At 36.6% G+C, this 21522-nt stretch overlaps 2 protein-coding genes across 2 annotated transcripts; both read right to left on the bottom strand.

The window, feature by feature from the left end:
• Window positions 1-8967: 8967 nt before the first annotated feature.
• Window positions 8968-9960, bottom strand: LOC125282451 (putative olfactory receptor 8G3). The gene has a single exon (XM_048217232.1). It carries the CDS (start codon window positions 9901-9903, stop codon window positions 8968-8970), a length of 936 nt encoding a protein of 311 aa, XP_048073189.1. The 5' UTR covers window positions 9904-9960.
• A 6596-nt stretch (window positions 9961-16556) lies between these two features.
• On the bottom strand, window positions 16557-17540 carry LOC113260186 (olfactory receptor 8G1-like). Its single transcript, XM_026505931.3, has one exon. The coding sequence runs from the start codon at window positions 17514-17516 to the stop codon at window positions 16557-16559; it is 960 nt and encodes a 319-aa protein (XP_026361716.2). The 5' UTR covers window positions 17517-17540.
• Between the last annotated feature and the right edge of the window lie 3982 nt (window positions 17541-21522).

Raw genomic sequence — 21522 nt, 5'->3', positions numbered from 1 at the left:
CACAGAGGATTCTAAGTTTAAAAAAGAGATAATGAAATTCTGTGTGTGTGTGTGTGTGTGTGTATTTGAGTGTGTACGTGTGTGTTTGTGTGAGTATATGTGAGGAGAATAATTCCATGGAGATCATGATTTTGTTCCTGACCAGAGGAGATTCAATAATGCAGGGATCTCTTGAGTCTTTACTGCTGATCAATCAGTGGTTCTGGTTGAACTGGAGAAGGAATTATAGACTTCAAGAACCTCATAATTAAGATATTTCATAACTTGTTAAGAGAAAACAGCAATTTCTGGATTTTTTTAAGTCAGTCAGAAGGGGCATTATTACTGTTATTTCTGAGGCTTCTTTCTTCCTCCATGTTCTATATGTATATGTTAATGTGATGCTTATCAAATGGCAGTTTCAACTTATTCAGAATAAATAAGAGTAACATATGCTTTCTATACTGAATACATATAGGATTTATAAACCTGCAAAAAAGTCATTATGTTTGTTGAGCTATTTTCTTTACTAGTATCCCAACTCAGAATAGCTGAAGGACTGGACAACTCCTGGTGTCTTTTCACCTAAGAATCTCTGCTACATACCCCAGGTCTCTTCCTCCAGGCCTATCATCCCATGAGCAGAAACATAACTGCTTGCCAGACATGGCACTTATGTCTCAACAGCTTTTCCCAGAATAAGGAATCATCCCAGCCGGTTTAGGCCATTTAGGCCATGATACTAAATGGAGGCTGTGTTCATTTCACCAATGCGACCAGGCATACAGTAGTCCATGATTGGTCTAAGCAATTTGGATTTCACGGTTGAAGTGGTGGAGGTCAGAAAATTATTCATATTCTCAAAATATAAGAAGGGTTTTTGAAGACAAACTTTAGGTGTTATGCCGGTCTTTTCTTAAATTATGTATTTTACCTGTGCCCTCTACAGAATTCCAAGATGATGAAGATGTGAATTACTAGTGCACGTGCAAATACAATTAGAAATTTTAGGTTATTTTATCTGATTACGCTAATCTAGAATGTGACATGTTTTTTTAAAAAATTAATGTAACTTTGGTTTAGATTTGAAAAGAAAATGAGTACATTCAGGGAGCCTGAGTGGCTCAGTCTGTTAAGCGTCTGCCTTTGGCTCAGGTCATGATCCCGGGAGTCCTGAGATGGGACCTTTCCCTCTCTCTCTATGACCCCTCCCCCCTTCCTGCTCTCTGCTCTTGCTCTCTCTCTCTTGGTCTCTCTCTCTCAAGTAAATAAATAAAATCTAAAAGAAAGAAAGAAAGAAAGAAAGAAAGAAAGAAAGAAAGAAAGAAAGAAAGAAAGAAAGAAAAAGAAAGAAAGAAAATGAGTACATTCTAGAAAATGCAATTCATATTCTTACTTATCATTCAAGCAACAGTTGGATTAGTGTTTTTAGTTCAGAGTATAATACTTTATGTGACAATAGAAAAATTGGCCAACTGCAGAAAGAACAATCTGGAATTTTTCATTTTAAGAATGGCTCAAATAACTGAAGATATTTTGCTGGCAAAGCAAAAATTCATGTGGCACATGACAGGTACCTCAGTGTTCAACAAATTGCTTTAGTTAAGAGGTACTGTACTTAACTGCCTATGTCTCCAAAAGAAAGAAATAAAATTAACTGCTTGAAAGTCTGGACAGAAATATTTGGTTTCACAACAAAGATGAACAGTCTAGACATACCCTGATCTTCCAGTCAGAAATGTTTGAAAAAATGCTCAACATCATTAGCCATCAGGGAAATTCAAATCAAAACCACATTGAGATACCACCTTACACTAGTTAGAATGGCAAAAATTGACAAGGCAGGAAACAACAAATGTTGGAGAGGATGTGGAGAAAGGGGGGCCCTCTTACACTGTTGGTGGGAATGCAAGTTGGTACAGCCACTCTGGAAAACAATGTGAAGTTTCCTCAAAAAGTTAAAAACAGAGCTACCCTCTGACCCAGCAATTGCGCTACTAGGTATTTACCCCAAAGATACAGACGTAGTGAAAAGAAGGGGCACCTGCACCCCGATGTTCATAACAGCAATATCCACAATAGCCAAACTGTGGAAGAAGCTGAGATGCCCTTCAACAGATAAATGGGTAAAGAAGATATGGTCCATATATACAATGGAATATTACTCGGCCATCAGAAAGGATGATTACCCAACATTTGCATGAACATGAAAGGACCTGGAGGAGATTATGCGAAGTGAAATAAGTCAAACAGAGAAAGACAATTATCATATGGTTTCACTTATTTGTGGAAGGTAAGGAATAGCATGGAGGACATTAGGAGAAGGAAGAGAAAAATGAAGGGGGGTAAATCAGAGGGGGAGATGAACCACAAGAGACTATGGACTCTGGAAAACAATCTGAGGGTTTCAGAGGGAAGGGGGCTTGGGGGATGGGTTAGCCTGGTGATGGGTATTAAGGAGGGCACGTATTACATGGAGCACTGGGTGTTATAAGCAAACAATGAATCGTGGAACACTACATCAAAAACTAATCATGTACTGTTTGGTGACTAACATAATAAAAAAAAGAAAGAAAAAAGAAATGTTTGAGCATAGCCTGAATAACCACTTTCCAAGCTGATTTCATTTAAGGACACAAACACCTGATGGGTGGTAGGATTAAATCATCCTTATCACCTCTTCCAGTTCCACTGTTTCATGATCCTCTAATTCTAGTAGGTCTCGATTATTAAGTTAGACAAGATGAATTGAAATCTCAACTCAACCCCAAACTTGCTGTGCCACCTTGGGATAATTACATTCATTCTCCAATCCTCTGAAAAGCAAAAGTTGTTGTTATCTATTGCCAGTAAAAACTAAGTTAAATGATACCTACAAGGTGCTAAGCACAGTTCCTGGCTCTTGTTAAGAACTTAATAATGTCAATGTTACTTTAATTTTAATCTTTTGAGTTTTGCTCTGTTTTATATTTTATTCGACCAACATTTTGGTTCCTTAATGATGGCCAAACTTAATTTTCTTTCCTTAGTACATCTTCTTGTTGCTCCTTCCTACCTTAAAACATACAAAAATAAAGAGATTTGGAATTTTTCACTCAAAATAACTTCCTAAAATCATCAATATTCTTCATAGTCTTCAAATAAAGTCCAAGTTAATTTCCTTGTCAGTCAAAGATTTATATCATCTGGTAACAAAAAAGAAAAGTTTTCTTATTTATGCCCCAGCAAGTATCACATAATTTAGCTATTTCACAAAAAAAGCATTAGATAGACTCTGATCATATTCTTTTGGCTTTTTTTTTTTTTTCATTTATTCTCTGTGCCTTGTGAAATCTTTTTAATAGTTAGGGACCTTTAGTTAAGGGCTCCAATAGTGAAAGGTCCAGTTAATAATACCATTTTCTTTTTTTTAAATAATTTTTTATTATATTATGTTGGTCACCATATGGTACATCCCTAGTTTTTGATGTAAAGTTCCATGATTCATTACTTGCGTATAACACCCAGTGCATTTTCTACATGCCCATGACCACGTTTCTTATGTTTACGCTTTGCATGTATATAATTCTGTATTAATTATTATGAGTTAGTGACTGGTTCTTCTTCTCGAGACTGTAAACTTAGCAAAGTGCTTGGCACAGTGCCTTACACAGAGCAAATATCAGTAAATATGTGTTTTAATTCAAGTATTAAAAGGAGGTTAGAGATACCCTAACACATACTCAGTATAAGTGAACAAAGCCCTCACGCTGCCTGGGTTGAAGTGAGTAAATAAAATGTGTTTGCCATAATTGTATTCAGAGAATGTGATACTAGAGTGATAGCACATAGAAATAAAGAACTGTGTGCATCTCTAAGTGCACTGGGAGGGAGCTAGAGAATTCTAAAATTTTAAAAGTTACAGACCAGGACATATTCAGACATATCCCTCCTACTCCCCAAAACTGCAGCCATGTGTACTTTTCTCCTCTATTCCTCTGAAGGGAAAAATGACTCTGATGATGCTGGTGGATAGTTCTGAGTACTAACCTTGCAAGACTCCTTGGTGCCGAGGGGGTGTTGGACTAAAAGTCTTCATGGCAATAATTTGGGGTCACTGAGCCTGATCTCTAATGAAGCCGATTGCTTTCTGCAAAGGTTGGTTGATATGATATGATGATTTTATACACTGGGTAGTGATGCCAAGAGTCTTATTAGGAACAAGTAATGATAATGGCCTTCCACTAGCACCTCATCCCATGAGTATCAACCTTTGGGAAAAGAAACAATCAAAACCTCTCTTTTTCCCTATTGGTTTTCAAGTGTTTGATAGTGTTCCATAGGTGAGATTCATTGTTCTTGTTAATGATGGATTGAAAACAAGGAAGTATTAGATTCTGTTAGAGCTTCAGTGAATTCCATGCCAAGCTATTTAAAAGTTAAAAAATTCACGGAACTTTTAAAACATACACTGAAAGAATTTTCTGAACTGATGTCCCAAAAAGGATAAGTAGAAAGTCAGGGAAAACAATCTTCATATGAGAGAAACCATATGATAATTGTCTTTCTCTGCTTGACTTATTTCACTTAGCATTATCTCTCTCATCTATGGAACTTAAGAACTAGGAAGATCGGTAGGAGAAGAAAAGGATAAAGAAAGGGGGGGTAATCCGAGGGGGAAGTGAAGCATGAGAGACTATGGACTCTGAGAAACAAACTGAGGGCTTCGGAGGGGAGGGGGGTGGGGGAATGGGATAGGCTGGTGATGGGTAGTAAGGAGGGCATGTATTGCATGGTGCACTGAGTGTTACATGCAACTAATGAATCATCGAACTTTACATAAAAAACCAGGGATGTACTGTATGGTGACTAACGTAATATAATAAAAAAATATTTTTAAAAAATCAATCTTCATACGTTAAGATTTGAAAGTTTTATTTTCATTGACTTCTACTAACTAGATTTCATGATGTACTCATAAAACAGCATTACTTGGAATGTTTTAACTTGGGAGCTGAATAAAAGCACCTGCTAGATATTGCCATAACCCTGTGAGAAGTTCCTAACAAGTCTAACAAGGAAAGATAATGACTTATTTTCCTCTAGAATTAAAAGAGATGTGTTGAGGAACAATAGAGATACATTATCCCTGAGACAATCCAAATGTCTTCACAGACTTTCAACATTTGATCCTTTTGAAACTTGCATAAAACAAGACACAATGTACTTTCCATTTTCCTACCATGAATCCTTTAGGGGCTATTCAGACTTGGAGGGTCTGCTTACATCTAGCCCCAGCTACTCTCTGGTTACTCTCGCTACCAAATGAGCCCTGGATATAACATTTAAACTCAGAAAACCAATACCTTAAGGCGAAATAAACAGTAAGTACCAGTGGGATCATTTGGCTGTATTTGGGGTTCTCTTAGGATTTATGGAAAATATTAGCTCAGTTAAAGGATCCATCCTGGAGAGCATGATTTTCAAGAGCTCACAATATTGGAATCTGGAAACTCAAGGTAGTTATTTTAATGTGCTGTTCTCATGCTCTATACCCCTTTCTCTTAGCATCTGTGTCCATTTAAAATCTACATATAGGATCAGGAAACACCTTTCTTTCTAGAATCCAACCTGTCTTAACTCAGAGAAATTTTACGTGAAGGCCAATATTTCATTTGCTCAGCATAAACATGACACAGACACAGTTCATCGTTTCACACAGGTAAGAGGCATAAGCTCTCATTGTGTGCCTGTGAGACAGAGTTCTGTGGACTGTTGCTTTAGAGTCAGATGCAGAGCATACGTGAGTGTTTGTTCGTTCAGGATTTCCCCACGTGTTTGGTCATCAGAGTCACCTGGAGAGATTACAGTATTCATAAAACTTACGACTGTAAAATGTAAACGTGATTATAATGAGAAAACGATACGTCCTGAATCGCCCTCCCTACACTCAGTCTTTTACTCGAGGGACAATTTAATCTCTGCATAGCTCTGATAAACAGTTTCTCTTTCCATGTCTTCTGAAGTTTACCTCCACAGCTCTAAATAATTCACATATCTTCTATTTCCAGATTATCAATCTTGGATGTTATCTCAACGATTACATGACATTTGCCATTGCTTTACTTAAATCATGATCACTGCCTCCCCTCTATCCTAATATCTGATGCTTATGTTTTGTAAAAAATCTTTTCTTAGTGGCTCCTAGATCTCTAGAAATATTCTCAAACCTTTTTATTCATCAACTGTCCATATTCTCTCAACTCATCTGGAGAGATTTTTATTACAGATTTCCTATTCTAACACTAGAATTAGTGAATCATAGTCTTTGAGGTCACAGGTCAGTGTCTCCAATTGTAGGTCTTCAGTTTGCATGTATCTGGCTTCAGGGTAGCAAACTGCTCTCCTTCACTGGCCCCTGAGCGGTTCTCATCCCTGAGCTCTGAAGGTTGGTCCTGGATTCAGACACGCCAGGCACCAATCAACGTGGAGACAAATACTCTTGAGGATTTCCATGTCTCAGGGAACAAGCTTTTGAGAAAAGAAGTACTTGCAGTTAGCATTTCCCATTGTTTAACTTTTTCCTCTAGAGATCCATTCTAGGGATTCTTTGTCAATTTGGAATTTATCAATTAGGGATAAAGATTTTTCACAGGATCACCTGAGGATTTTTTTTTTAATGTAGGTTCAGATGCAGCGGGTCTGAGTGGGGTTTCAGATTCTGCATTTCTTACAAGCTCCTAGTCAGTGCCACTGGTTCCCCGTCCACACTGTGAATGGCGGGCTTTAGAGGATCAAGGCATATCCTGACAGGTATCTTTCTGTTAATAGAGCCAGAATTTTAAAATAGTGAATTGAATCATTTTTCTTACATAAATAAATGCTTATTTTAGCATAAATAGATAATATACTTACTTGATTCAAAAGTCAAATCTGTATAAAATTGGTATTAAAGTTGTAGGATAAGAATTCAGAATTTTGATGTAATATTTGCTTTTTCGAGGTCCTCATTAATAATAATCCCACTTTGCTAAATTGTATATTTAAAGAAACTATTTTATTTTAGTCACCAGTGTTCCATATTAATTTATTCTTCTTTCTTACATATTTTTGATTTTTTCCCCCAAAGCTGGAATAATTGGAAGATTTATTACAGTGTGATTTAAGGTAAATTAGATGCTCACATCAGGGGAGCTCTTATAAAATATCATTAAATATGTTAAGTTCAATTCCTTTTAGAGAAGTTTAGTTTTACATTAGTGTTGGGTTACATTAATGTTTCTCATTTATAACAGTACATTTAAAATAATCAAGGGAGTTTAAAAAAATCTCTATATCCAGGTGGCACCCCATATCAATTAAATCATAATCTTGAGGTCTGATAATAATTTTTTTAAAACCTGTCAAACTCTTTTTTAAAGATTTATTTATTTATTTTGGAGAAGGGGAGAAAGAGAGAGAGTGCGAGCGAGCGCGCACGCACAAATGGGGGAAGGGTCGGAGGGAGAGAATCTTCAGGCAGACTCCTCACTGAGGAGGGAGCCTGATGTGGGGCTTGATCTCACAACCCTGAGATCATGACCTGAGCTGAAATCTAGAGTTGATCACCCAGCTGACTGAGCCACCCATGGGCCCCAAAACAGACTTTAACGTGCACAGGAATAACCTGGGAATCTTGTTCAAAAGCAGAGTCTTGATTTAGTAAAACCAGTGTATGGCTTGAGATAATGCACCGTAACACACTCTCAGATTTTGCCCATGCTGCTGGTCCGTGGACTACCCTGAGGAGCAAGGCATCAGATGATCTGTTGTTTTGAATCCCTTTCACTATCTGTAATTCTTTCAGATGCAAGCAAGGTTTTACACACCACACATCACAAAGCTGCTTTTAACTTTGGAATCGCAGTGGCTGCTGGATTCTGGGATGTTTATGGGAGAAACTGTGTGTCCGAAATGCAACTTTACAAGTGAGCAGACTAGGACTGCCTGTTTCCTCAGTGTGCTGAATAAAATGAGTGGGAAGAGAGCTAAGAGAGTTGGAGGTTAAGACAGAAACGGGAAGGGTATAGAAAGACCTTTCCATAAATGATTACAAAATAATGAAAATTACTGAGATTCACAGAAACCATAGTTTTCACTTTGTCAGGGTATATGTAGTGATTCAGGAGATTAAATATATGTATATACATATATATGTGTGTGTATATATATATAATATGTATACATATAATGTGTACAGAGACAGAGAATTGAATTTTACAAGACTTAATGTGACCCAATTGCTTTGATCTGCCCAGGTTTGAAAGATTTTGATCCTATCAAATGAAATAAAAGTGAAAATAATTATGTAGGTATCTGTAGGAAAACAGCACTGTTATATAAGGAACTGGGGGTGCTGTATGTGTAGAAGGAAAATCTTGAGGTTGTCTTAGGTCTATCCACAGTTACATGAGACCAAAGTATCATTTAAGTAAAATCATGGGTCCTGGAACCAGACTTTCTAGGATCAATCATTTATTATGTTTGGGACATAGGGCATTTACTCAAACTAAATAAGGTTCTATTTCATCTTTGAAAGGGAAATAATACTAGGGCTTGTCTTGAGGGAAAACTGTAAATATTTGGTAAGTAAATATCGTTAATTAAGTTATCCATTTAAAGTGCAGGGCATGGTGCTTGATGTTTCACAAAATCTTAATAATGTACAAACTACTATTATCTTTAAAATTATCCTCATCATTATCATTATTCTTATTGTTTGTACTGTCATTGAAAATAAAACTAAGGTTCCTTTCATACTCAAGAGTCCTTGATTTTATTCTTAGTATTTCTTTACACATAATCACTCTAATAAGGTTCAAAAGAGTGGCCTGAAGGAGAATTTAGGAGATGTGTTATATGGGGGAGTGTCATTGAATTTCCAAACATTTGAACAATAGACCTAACACGTTATGTATCTTAGCAAATCAAAGAACAGTTTCTGATATGACATCATGATACTGATTCTATTCATGCACATTTTCTACTGTCTAGAATTATCTTCAGGGCAAATTTGACATCCTTATTCCTCAGACTGTAGATCAGGGGGTTCAGCATGGGCACAATGATCGTATAAAACACAGAGGACACTTTCCCTTGGTCCATGGAGCTCACAGAGGATGGCTGCAGGTACATGAATGCAGCAGATCCATAGAAGAGAGCAACGGCTGAGATGTGGGAGCTGCAGGTGCTGAAGGCTTTGGACCTGCCCTCAGTGGAGCGGATGCGGAGGATGCTGGAGAGGATGAAGATGTAGGAGGCAAGGATAGTCAAGGCAGGAGTCAGGATGTTAAGTGCACTCAAGACTAGAACTAATAATTCATTGATGTGGATGCTGGAACAGGAGAGCTCCAAGAGTGGGAAGAGATCACAGAAATAATGGTTAACCACATTGCTCTTGCAGAAAAGGAGTCTCATCATAAAGCCCGTGTGGATTGTAGATCCAATGATGCCCAAAATATAAACTCCTACTGTGAGCCGGAAGCAGATGTGAGAAGACATGATCACATTGTAAAGCAAGGGGATACAGATGGCAGCATAGCGGTCATACGCCATTGCAGCCAACATGTGACACTCTGAAGTAGCAAAAATGCTGAAGAAATAGAGCTGAGTCATGCATTCAGAGTAAGGAGTGATGTTCTTCTGTATCACAAAGTTCACCAGCATTTTGGGGGTAATGACAGTGGAATGGCAGAGATCAATGAAAGACAAATTGCTGAGGAAGTAGTACATGGGGGTGTGCAAGTGAGCACTGAGCGCTATCAGCGTGATCATGCCCAGGTTCCCCGTCACAGTGACCACATAGATTCCTAGGAAGAGGAAGAAAAGGGGCAGCTGGAGTTCTGGTTTCTCTGTTAGCCCAGCAAGGATGAACTCAGTCACTGTAGAGTGATTTCCAGGGTCCATTATCCTCTCAAAGTGTTCTAGGCTTAAAAAATAGAAAATGAGTGTACTTGAGTGGGGTGTGTGTGTGTGTGTGTGTGTGTACATATGTATGTGTGTGAGGGAGAGAATAATTTTATGGAGATCATTACTTTATTCCTCATCAAAGGACATTCATAATGTGGTTATCTCTTGAATCTCTTCCATCGCTCTAGGGCAACCAATGATTCCAGTTGACCAGAGGAAAATTCAAGAAACTTCTAACTAAGATATTTAGTTATCTTAGATATTAATAGAAAACACCAAGTTTGCATGCTTTGAGTCAATTAGTAGGGAAGTTACCACTGTTATTTCTCTCTTTTTTTAAGTTTTTATTCAAATTCCTTTTAGTTAACTAATACAGTGTAATATGAGTTTCAGGTGTCCAGTATGGTGATTCAACTGCTGTTATTTCTAATGACTCTTTCCTATAAGTATATAATCACCCTATATCCTATGTATATGTATATATTAATGCCATGGCATATTAATCAAATATCATAATGATTAAATTTTCATTCAGTTGAAAATAAGAGTAACATGTTTCCTACAATTAATAAACACAGGATTCATAAGTCTGTGAAAAGTTGTTAATTTGGTCTGAATCATTTTCTTTACTAGAATTCCAGATCAAAATACCTGAAGGACTGGGCAGCTACCAATATCATTCCACCTGGAATTCTGCTACTCTGCTTGTCCTAGTTTCCTTCAGCCAGGCCTACTACCTCACAAGGTAAGAATAAGAACATAACATACCTATACCTCAACAACTTCTCCAAGACTGAAAACTGTGAAAACTCTCTTCCTTCATTTATGATTCAAATAATCCCAGGGGAGTGATACGGTGGCCAAAATTTAGAATTCATTCTACCTCTGTGGCCAGAGAAGCAGAAGACTATGAATGGTTTATGTTAATTGGACTTCATGGTGGTGGTGGAGGTCAGAAAACTACTCTTATTCCCCAAATATGAGAAAGATTTTGGAAGAAAAATATGAGGTGTCTTCTTATCATGTATTTTGCATGTACTCTTTATAGAATTTTAGGATGATATAGATAGGGATTATTAGAATACATGCAAAAAACAACTAGAAATTTTAGTTCAATTCAGTACTAGTCAACAATGGGATCTTTTTTAAAGAAAGGACTAATATATATTGCATTTACATTGCAAAGAAGACTAGATTCTAGAAAATGGAAATTCCTTTTCCTAATACTCAAGCCATAGTTGGAATAGTGTTTTCAATTTGAGGTACAATACTAGATGTGATTTAGAAAAAACTGTACAACTTCAGAAAAATTATTTAAAAATCTTGTCTTTTGATGAATGGCTGAAATAACTGAGGATATTTAATTAGCAAAAACCAAAAAACTCCTGTGGCACATGCCAGTTATTGTCAAATGTTCAATGTATTGCTATATTTAAAAGGTGTTAGACTCATTTTATACATCTTCAACAAAATAAGGTAAAATTATCTGCTTGAAACTATAGGGAGAACTATCTGGTTTCACATCAAGGAAGCTTAACAACAGTCACATATACTCTGATCTTGTAGCCAGAAGCATTAGAGCACAGCCTACAGGGCCACTCAGTGGCTATTGTTTATGGATGCAAGCTCTAGATGGGTGGTTGGATTAAATCATCCTTAATAGCTCTTTCAATTCCAATATTTCATGGTTGTGTAATTCTAATAGGTCCTGATATTAAGGTAGAAGATCATGGATGGAAACAATTCAGCCCACATCCCAGCCCAGAAGTACTGGGTCAGAAAGTCTGGGGGTGGAGTGGGGGCTCGGCAAGGCAAATTTTCAGAGGCCTCCCCGGTGATCATAACACATGCGGCCATGAGACTATAATTGCTCTAATCCTCTGAAAAATGGAAATGTTAATTTCTGTCTCATGTGAAAATTAACTTACATGATACCTGCAAGGTGCCTAGCACAGTTCCTGGCTCTTGATAAGAACTTAATAAATGTCAGTGTTGTTTTAATCGTAATCTATTGAGTATCTCTGCTAGATCTTTCATTTGCCCAACATTGTCATTCCCATAATGAAAACGAGATATGAAAACCCATAATGAAGATTTCTTTCCTCAACGTATCTTCTTATTTCTATGAATACACACGACGGGGTGCCTGGGTGGCTCAGCCAGTTAAGCAACTGACTCTTGATTTAAGCTCAGGTCCTGATCTCAGGGTTGTGAGATTGAGCCCGGTGTGGGGCTCTGTGCTCAGTAGAGAGTCTGTTTGAGATTCTTGCCCTCTGCCCATCCCTCTGCTCGCCCTCACTCTCTGTCTCTCTAAAATAAATCAATAAATCTTTAAAATAATAATAAAAATTTAAAAATATACACAATAATACAGAAATTTGGAAACTTTTTACTGAATAGTAACCTCTTAAAATTATCAATATTTTCCAAGGTCTCCAAAACAAAGTTCAAACCAACTTGTCATTCAAAGATTTATATCATCTTTTAACAACAATGAAAAAGTTTTCTTTTTTTTATGTCCCAACAAGTATCATGTTATTTAGTTATTCTGCAGGAGTATTTGGTAGACTCTTAGTTTTTACTCACCATATTCCTTTACCTTTTCTCTTCTTCCATCCCCTCTACCTTGTGACACTTATTTAATAGTTAGGATCACTTAGTTAAGAAGTTTAATATGAGAGCCGCAGCAAACACGACCAATTTTTTGTGCCCATGAATACATTTCCTATGTTTATGTAAGCACTTTCTCAACTTTGTATTAATTAGTATGAGTTATTTACTGGTTTCCCTTCTCTACTAGACTGTAAATTCAATACAGTCCTTGGCACAGTGTTTTGCACCCAGTGATCCTCAATCAAGACGTGTTTAATAAAGTTATGAAGGAAGGTTAAAGATAAGTTAACAGAGACTAACTCAACAAAGCCTTTACACTGCCTGAGTTGAAATGAGTAAACAAAAAAGTATTTGCCATAATTTTATACTAGAGGGAACAGAGAGATAATAAAGGGACCTGTGCTCACTAGAGTGTGAACAATGGAATGAGGACAGGTGAGGATGTACAAATAGCTACGTGTGTCTCTATGTGCACTGGAAAGGGAGCTTGAGTGGAAGACTAAGATTTTAAAAGTCAAACACTCAGATTCAGACATACCCCTCTTTCTTCCCAGAGAGAGTTCAATGCTGTGTACTTTTCTTCTTCATTGTTCTAGAAGGAAAAAATGACCTGACATTGCAGGTGGATAGTTCTGAGTACTAACCTTGCAGGACTCCTTGGTGCTGAGGGGGTCACAGTCTTTTTTGGCAATTGTTTTTAGTCACTGATCTTGATCTTGGATGAAATTGATGCCCAAGGCCATCTGTCCCTCTCAAAGGCTGGTTGATAGGATGAGAGGATTTTATACTCTGGGCATAGATACTAAGTGTCTGATTAAGAACAAACAATAATAATGGCCTCCCACTAGAATCTTATCCCACAGGTATCCACTCTTGGGAAAAGAAACAATTAGAACTTCCCTTTCTCCATTGGTTCTCAAGTGCTTAATAGTGTCACATAGGTGTGATTCATTGTTCTTGTTAGGTTACATATCAGTATCTAGGATGTGAGGGATATTCTTAGGTTTCCAGTGAATTTCATGCCAAGCCATTTAAAATGCAAAATTTCAGGAAATTTTTAAGATGTATACTAAAGAAGTTTTCTAAAGTTCTTTCCCACAAGGGCAGAGTAGAAAACCAGGGAAAACAACCTGGTTATATAAGATCTGAAAATTTTTATTTTCATTGATCTCTGTTAACTGTATTTAGATTTCATAATGTACTCAGAAAACAGTGATGGTTGGAATGTTTTAACTTGTAGCCTAAATGAAAGTATTTGCTAAATATTGCATATACACCTGAAGAGTTCCTAACAAGAGTAATAAGGAGAGATGCTGACTTTATTTTTTTTCTAAAATTAGAAAATAAATGATGAGGAGCAATAGAAACATAGGTGCTATAGAGATTATTTTAATTCTGTATAAAGGCTACATCATTTTATTTGTTTGGAAATAAAAATTATATTTAATACTTTATTCAAATATTTATTGAATGGTACATGATTTTTACAATAATTGCAATAAATTTTCTTAATCAAATTTACTTTGAAATGCTTTAAATTGTTGTTAGAAATGGGGCTTCCACCTTTTTTGTAAAGGTATTTTTGCCAATTTCTATGAGAAGAGCAAAAACCTAGAGCAGAATAATTGATAAACCCTATGGAAAATGTTACTTATTAATCAAACCTTAGAACAAGAAATATGGTACAATGCAAGACACAATTTTTGTTCTTAAGAATTTGACAACTTTGATGGAGATAATATCCACAAGCATGCATTAATAGTAAACAACAGAAAAGACATCATTAATATAGCATGTGTGATGAAGCAGAAATGTGTCTGATAATAGCCTGGAGTGGTCAGAAATGCTTGGAGAATTAAACACTTCTGTTTGCAATTGAAAGGTATGTAAAATTTGGAAAGGGAAAATGAAGTCAAGAAGTCATTTCAGAGGGTATTATGCTAAGTGAAATAAGTCAGACTGAAAAACACAAATACCATATGATTTCACTCATATTTGGAATCCAAAAAAAACAAAACAAATGAATAAACAAACAAAAAATCACAATCAGACCTATAAATACAGAGAACAAACTGATGGCTGCCAAAGGGAAGGATGGTGGAGGATGAACAAAATGGATAAAGGGGAGTGGGAGAGACAGGCTTCCAGTTATGGAATGAATACGGAATGAATAAGTCACAGAAATAAAAGGCACAGTATAGAGAATATAGTCAATGATATTGTAATAATGTTGTATGGTAACAGAGGGTAGCTACATTTGTGGTGAGCCTAACATAATGTATAGAGAAGTTGAGTCACTACGTTATACACCTGAAACTAATGTAACATTGTGTGTCAACTATCCTCAAATTAAAAAAAAATAAGCTTTTGCACAGTGAAGGAAACCATCAATAAAACAAAAAGGCAACCTACTGAATGGGAGAAAATATTTGCAAATGATATATCCAACAAGGGGTTAATACACAAAATACATGAAGAAATTTATAAAACTCAACACCAAAACAAAACAAAACAAACCCAACAATCCTATTAAAAAATGGGGCAGAGTATCTTCTTTTCCAAAGATATATGCATGGCCAACAGTATGAAAAGATACTCAATATCATTAATCAGCAGGGAAATGCAAAGCAAAACCACAATGAGATATCACCTTACACCTGCCAGAATGACTAAAATCAGAAGGACAAGAAATACCAAGTATTGCTGAAGATATGCAGAAAAAGGAATGCTTGTATACTGTTGGTGGGAATGTAAATTGGTACAGTCACTGTGGAAAACCTCACAGAGGTTCTTCAAAAATTATAAATAGAACTATCATATGATCCAATAATTCCACTATTGGATATTTACCCAAAGGAAATAAAAACACTAATTCAAAAGGATATATGCACTTTTATGTTTATTGCAGCATTATTTACAATAGCTAAAATATGGAAGCAACTTAAGTGTCCATCAATACATGAGTGGATGAAGAAGATGTGACATATCTATACAATGGAATATTACGCAGACATAAAAAATGAGATCTTGCCATTTTCAACAACATAGATGGACCTAAAGGGTAATATGCTAAGTGAAATAACTCAGACTGGGAAAGACAAAGACCATATGATTTCACTCATGTGTGGAATCTAAAAACTAAAACAAATGGTTATAGGTCTGGTTCAGACCTATAAATGCAGAGAACAAACTTTTGGTTGCCAGGAAGGAGAGGAGTGACAGGGGCGCGGGAGGGGGAGAGACAGGCCTCCAGTTATGGAACGGGTAAGTCATGAGAATAAAAGCACAGCATAGGGAATATAGTCAATGGTATCATAATAATGTTGTTTGGTGACAGATGGTAGCTACATTTGTGACCAGCATAGCATAGCATATAGAGATGTCGAATCACTATGTTGTACACCTGAAACTAAAGTAACACTGTGTGTCAACTACACTTGAATTAAAAGAGAGAGAGAGAGAAAGAGAGAGAGAGAGAGAGAAAAGCACACCAGTAAGACCTTACCATCGAGTTCTAGTAGGTAGTATGTGTTATCTATTATGTTTAGTCATAGTCTTCAAGCCAAACGTGTAAAATTAAAATAGTTTGTGAATGCTATATGATAATCACAGTCATTTACAATATATTATCATTTCAAATAATAGCAGAAGTTAAAAGTCTTGAAAAACATATTAAAAGATAATTCAATAAGAATTATCAAATGAATTGTACTTGACTTATTTCACCTATTTAAGTTAGCAAATAACAATTTTCATGCATTCTATTTCTAGGAGATACCCTGATTCTGCAAATTTTATTTTTCTTCACTTTGTTTTCTAACCCCAATACACTTGGTGCTCTCTGGTGTCCATATGGTGTCAAATTCTATGTCCAATACACCCTATCGTATGGTGCTGCTTTCCATATGACTGGCACTATGAATCCAGTCCCCTCCTGCACTGTTTTTCCAAATTATCAAGTAATAACAACTATCTCACTACTTGTGGACATACATTGTTGTCTCTGGACTGTTTCCTTATCAAACCTTGTTGGAGAATTATAAATTTTTGCTCAGGCAAAATACCCCTTTTCTTCTTTTTTCAAGGATCTTATTTAGGGCAACTTTGACATCCTTATTCCGCAGACTGTAGATCAGGGGGTTCAGCATGGGCACAAGGATGGTATAAAACACAGAGGACACTTTCCCTTGGTCCATGGAGCTCACAGAGGATGGCTGCAGGTACATGAATGCAGCAGATCCAAAGAAGACAGCAACGGCTGAGATGTGGGAGCTGCAGGTGCTGAAGGCTTTGGACCTGCCCTCAGTGGAGCGGATGCGGAGGATGCTGGAGAGGATGAAGATGTAGGAGGCAAGGATCGTCAGGCTGGGGGCAAGAATGTTAAATGCACTGAAGCACAAAACTACCACCTCGTTAATGTAAGTACTGGAGCAGGAGAGCTCCAACAGTGGGAAGAGATCACAGAAGTAATGGTTGATTATATCAGCCTTGCAGAAAAGCACTCTTAGCATGCAGCCAGTGTGAGCTGTGGCACCAGTCAAGCCCATGATATATACCCCAACTACCAGCCAGGAGCAGACCTGATAAGACATGGTGACATTGTAAAGCAATGGGTTACAGATAGCAACATAGCGATCATATGCCATTGCAGCCAACATGTGACATTCTGATATAACAAAAACGAGGAAGAAGTAGAGCTGAGTCATGCATGCTCGATAGGAGATAAAATTCCTCTCTGTCACAAAATTCACCAGCATTTTGGGGGTAATGACAGTGGAATGGCAGAGATCAATGAAGGACAAGCTACTGAGGAAGTAGTACATGGGGGTGTGCAAGTGAGCACTGAGCCCTATCAACGTGATCATGCCCAGGTTCCCCACCACCGTGACCACGTAGATTCCAAGAAAGAGGAAGAAAAGGGGCAGCTGGAGTTCTGGTTTCTCTGTTAGCCCAGCAAGGATGAACTCAGTCACTGTGGAATGATTTCCTGTTGTCATTTTCCTCTGGGAATTTTATGTAGAAAGAAAAGAAAAAATTTGTGGTAGATATTTATTGTCCCAGTATGTAACGTGGTGTGAAACAGAATTTGTCTTTCAACCAGGTAGCTCTATGTCTGTTCCTGATCTATGTTAGCGCTCAAAGATGTGGAGGTCTCAGTAATATGGGGCATGTAAATAAATGTCAGATAGAGCAATCCCTTTTTTGTGCTATGCTGTAAGAGTGGGTCTTATGCACGCCTATATTTATTGCAGCATTATTTACGATAGCCAGATTATGGAAGCTGCCCAAGTGTCTATCAATAGGCGAATGGATAAAGATTATATATATATATTTATATATACACACACACACACACACACACACACACACACACACACACTCTTATGCAGAACAAATACTAGTATGCCTGATTTACATATTAAGTAACTGAGGGTTATAATGGTTGGATATTTGCCCATATTTAGGCATGTAATAAGTAAATGATCAAGGATATGAGCTAAGGCCTGTCTGTCTCACGTTCAATATCTTATTTTAGCTACTTATATCTGCTCTCCTATTTTTATCTCTTTGTCATAGCAGAGAAGCCATTCACAGCAATTAATGTGAAGGAAAAAAATGATGTAAAGTACTACAATAGTGTATCAACAACTGGTCCAGTCTAGACTCCCTGTAGTGAGTACCTCGACTATTGGCACTTCTTCAAAAATACAGAAATAGTGGCTCTGGAAAGTAACTGGATAGCTAACAACAAGTTATCATTCAACTTGAATTCCACATGCAGGAAGGGTTTGAGTTTCCTAATGAGGAGTTCAGAAGTATGAAATGTTAAAGTCCAAATACATTTGTTCCAAAAACACTTATGGAATATTCACCATGAGCTAAGTGCTTTGTATGATTTGATGTGGTCTGTGACCCTTGGAACTTATGTTCTGGAAGAACAGAGCTGCAAAATGTCAGTCTGGCGGATGCATACTACAACAATGTGCACATTGTCTTGGTGTCTTTGTACTCACCTTCAAAACCAGAGCTTTTAACAGCACTCCTTCAGGGGCACAAGAAACCAAAGCAGAAAGAATATGTGTATCTTTCTGTCTCTGGGGTATGGGTTTGGAAAAAAAGTTGATGATTCCAAGCACAGTATACTGTGATGATTGTTCTATTTTCAAAAGAAAGAGATCCAAGAGATAGCATCACAGATTATTGGTGTATCAAAAACAAGGGTATGCCTATTTAGATAAAAATTAAAAGACTTACAATAGCCAAATTATGGAAACAGCCAAGTGTCCATCAACAGATGAGTGGATAAAGAAATTGTGATATATATACATATATCATATGTTGTTAAATATATATATATATGTTGTTAAATATACAATAAATAGTGTTAAATATGTTCACATTTTTGTGAACAGATCTCCAGAACTTTTTCATCTTGCGAATCTGAAACTCTATACCCATTAAATAAATCCCCTTTTCTCCCTCTCCCTTGGGCCCTGGTAACTCCTATTCTACTCTATGTTTCTATGAATTTAATTACTTTAGATACCTCACATAAGTGTAATCATACAGTATTTATACTTTTGTGACTGACTTATTTCACTTAACATAATGTCCTAAAGATTTCTCAAACTTGAATGACTCAAAGGACCACCTTGATTTAAAAAAAATAAGAGGTTATGATGCAATTTGAAGAGCATGTGCCTGGTCAAAAAACATTCTGTTTTACTTTTTAAATAACATCAGTGGCATCCATAAAAAAACCACAGCTAACATCATACTTAATGGTGAAAGATTGTATATTATCCCCTAAGATGAGGAACATGGCAAAGATGGCCAACCTACCACTTCTACTCAGCCTTATACTGGAGATTCTATTGACAGCATTCAAGGAAGACAATGGAATAAAAGGCATCCACATTGGAAAGGAAGAAGTAAAACTAACTCTATTCACAGATTATATGATGTAACATATAGAAAATCTTAAGGAATTTATTTTTAAAAAATTAGAAATAAGTTCAGCAAGGTTGAAAAATACATCAACATATAGTGCTCAATTGTATTTCTACACACTTACAATAAAGTATCCAGAAAAAAAAAATCCATTTATAACAGCACCAAAACTAAGAAAATACTTGGTAACAAATTTAAAAAAGAAACACAAGACATGTACGCTGAAAATTACAAAACATTTTGGGAAGAAATTAAGGAAGATCAACATAAATGAAAAGACATCCCATATTAATGAACCAAAAACTTTAGTATTTTTAAGATGGCAATACTCCACAAATTGATTTACAGATCCAATGCAATCTCTATCAACATCTCATCTGTTTTACATATATTAACCAGCTCTTCCTAGAATTCACATGGAAATATAAAGGATTCAGAATAGCCAAAATAAACTGGAAAGAGAAGAACAAGGTTTGAGGACTCAGACTTCCTAATTTGAAAGCTTGCTACAAAGCTACATAATGAATGGTGTGTCACTGACATAAAAATGGGCATAATTGACATATAGATCAATGGAATTGAAATCAGAGTTTAGTAATCAACACATACATCTGTGGTGAATTGATGTTGACAAGGATTCCAAGACAATTCAATAGGGAAAGGACAATATTCAACAAACGGTTCTGGAATGGATAGCCACCTGTAGAAGAATGTAGTCAAATCCCTTCCTCACATCATACACAAAAATTAATTCAAAATAGGTCTGAGACCTAAACATAAAGCTAAAACTATAAAATTCTTTTTTCTTTTTAAGTAGGCTCTACACCCGGCACAAAGCCCATTGCAGGGCTTAAACACGTGACCGTAAGATCAAGACCTGAGCTGAGATCAAGAGTCAGACACTTAACCGACTAAGGCACCAAGGCACCCCTAAAATTACAACACTCTTGAAAGAAAATGTAGGAATAAGTTTTTGTGCCCTTGGAATAGGTGATATTTTCTTAGATAAGATGTCAAAAGACGAAAGAACCATAGAAAAAAATAAATGATGTCATCAAAATTAAAAACTTTTGTGTTTCAAAGAGTATCATCCAGGAAGATGAAAAGACAACCAACAGGTAGAGAAAATACTTGCAAGTCATATATCTAACAAAGAACTTGTATCTGAAAAATGTAAAAATTCTTACAATTCAACAATAAAAACACAACCCAATTTTAAAATGGGCAGAGGACTTGAGTAGATATTTTTCAAAAGAAGATGCACAAATTACCAAAAAGCACCTGAAAAGAGGTTCACCATCATTTGTCATTAGGGAACTGCAAATCAAAACTGCAATGAGATACCATCTCATACACATTAGAATGGCTATAATAAAAAAGACAGACAGTAACAAGTAGTAGCAAGGATCTGGAGAAATTGGAATCCTCATACAGTGCTGGTAGGATTGCAAAATGATACAGCTGCTTAGAAAACCCGCTGAGCAGTTCCTAAAGGAACATAAAGTTTAACGTATGACCCAGCAGTTCTACTCCTAAGTACATACTCACAAGAATTGAAAACAAATGTCCACATAAAAACTTCTACATGAATGTTTAGCAATATTATTTCTAATAGTAGAAAGAATGAAAACCATCCAAATGTCTATCACATGATGAATGGATAAACCAAAGGTGGTATAGCCGTAAAGTGGAAGAGTATTCCACAATGAGAAGTAATGAAGTATGAGGCATGCCACACCATGGATGAACCTGAAAACATTATGCTAGGTGAAAGAGACACAAAAGGCCACATATTGTATTATTCAAATTATACAGTGTCCAGGAAAGGTAAATTTATAGATAGAGAAAGTAGCTTAGTATCTTCTAGGGGCTGGGAGCAGAGGAGAAAGGAAGTGACCGCTGATGAGTACAGAGCTTTGTTTTTGGGGGGGAGAAGGTTGAAGTCATGGAAATGTTCTAAAATTAGGACATGGTAATGGTTGTTCAACTCTATGAATATACTAAAAACCACTGATTTGTACACATTGCACAGGTGAATTTTGTGGTGTGTGA

Source organism: Ursus arctos, unplaced genomic scaffold (genome assembly GCF_023065955.2).
Source record: "Ursus arctos isolate Adak ecotype North America unplaced genomic scaffold, UrsArc2.0 scaffold_22, whole genome shotgun sequence".
Taxonomy (NCBI): Eukaryota; Metazoa; Chordata; class Mammalia; order Carnivora; family Ursidae; genus Ursus; species Ursus arctos.
This window is presented reverse-complemented; position numbering and strand designations above follow the sequence as displayed.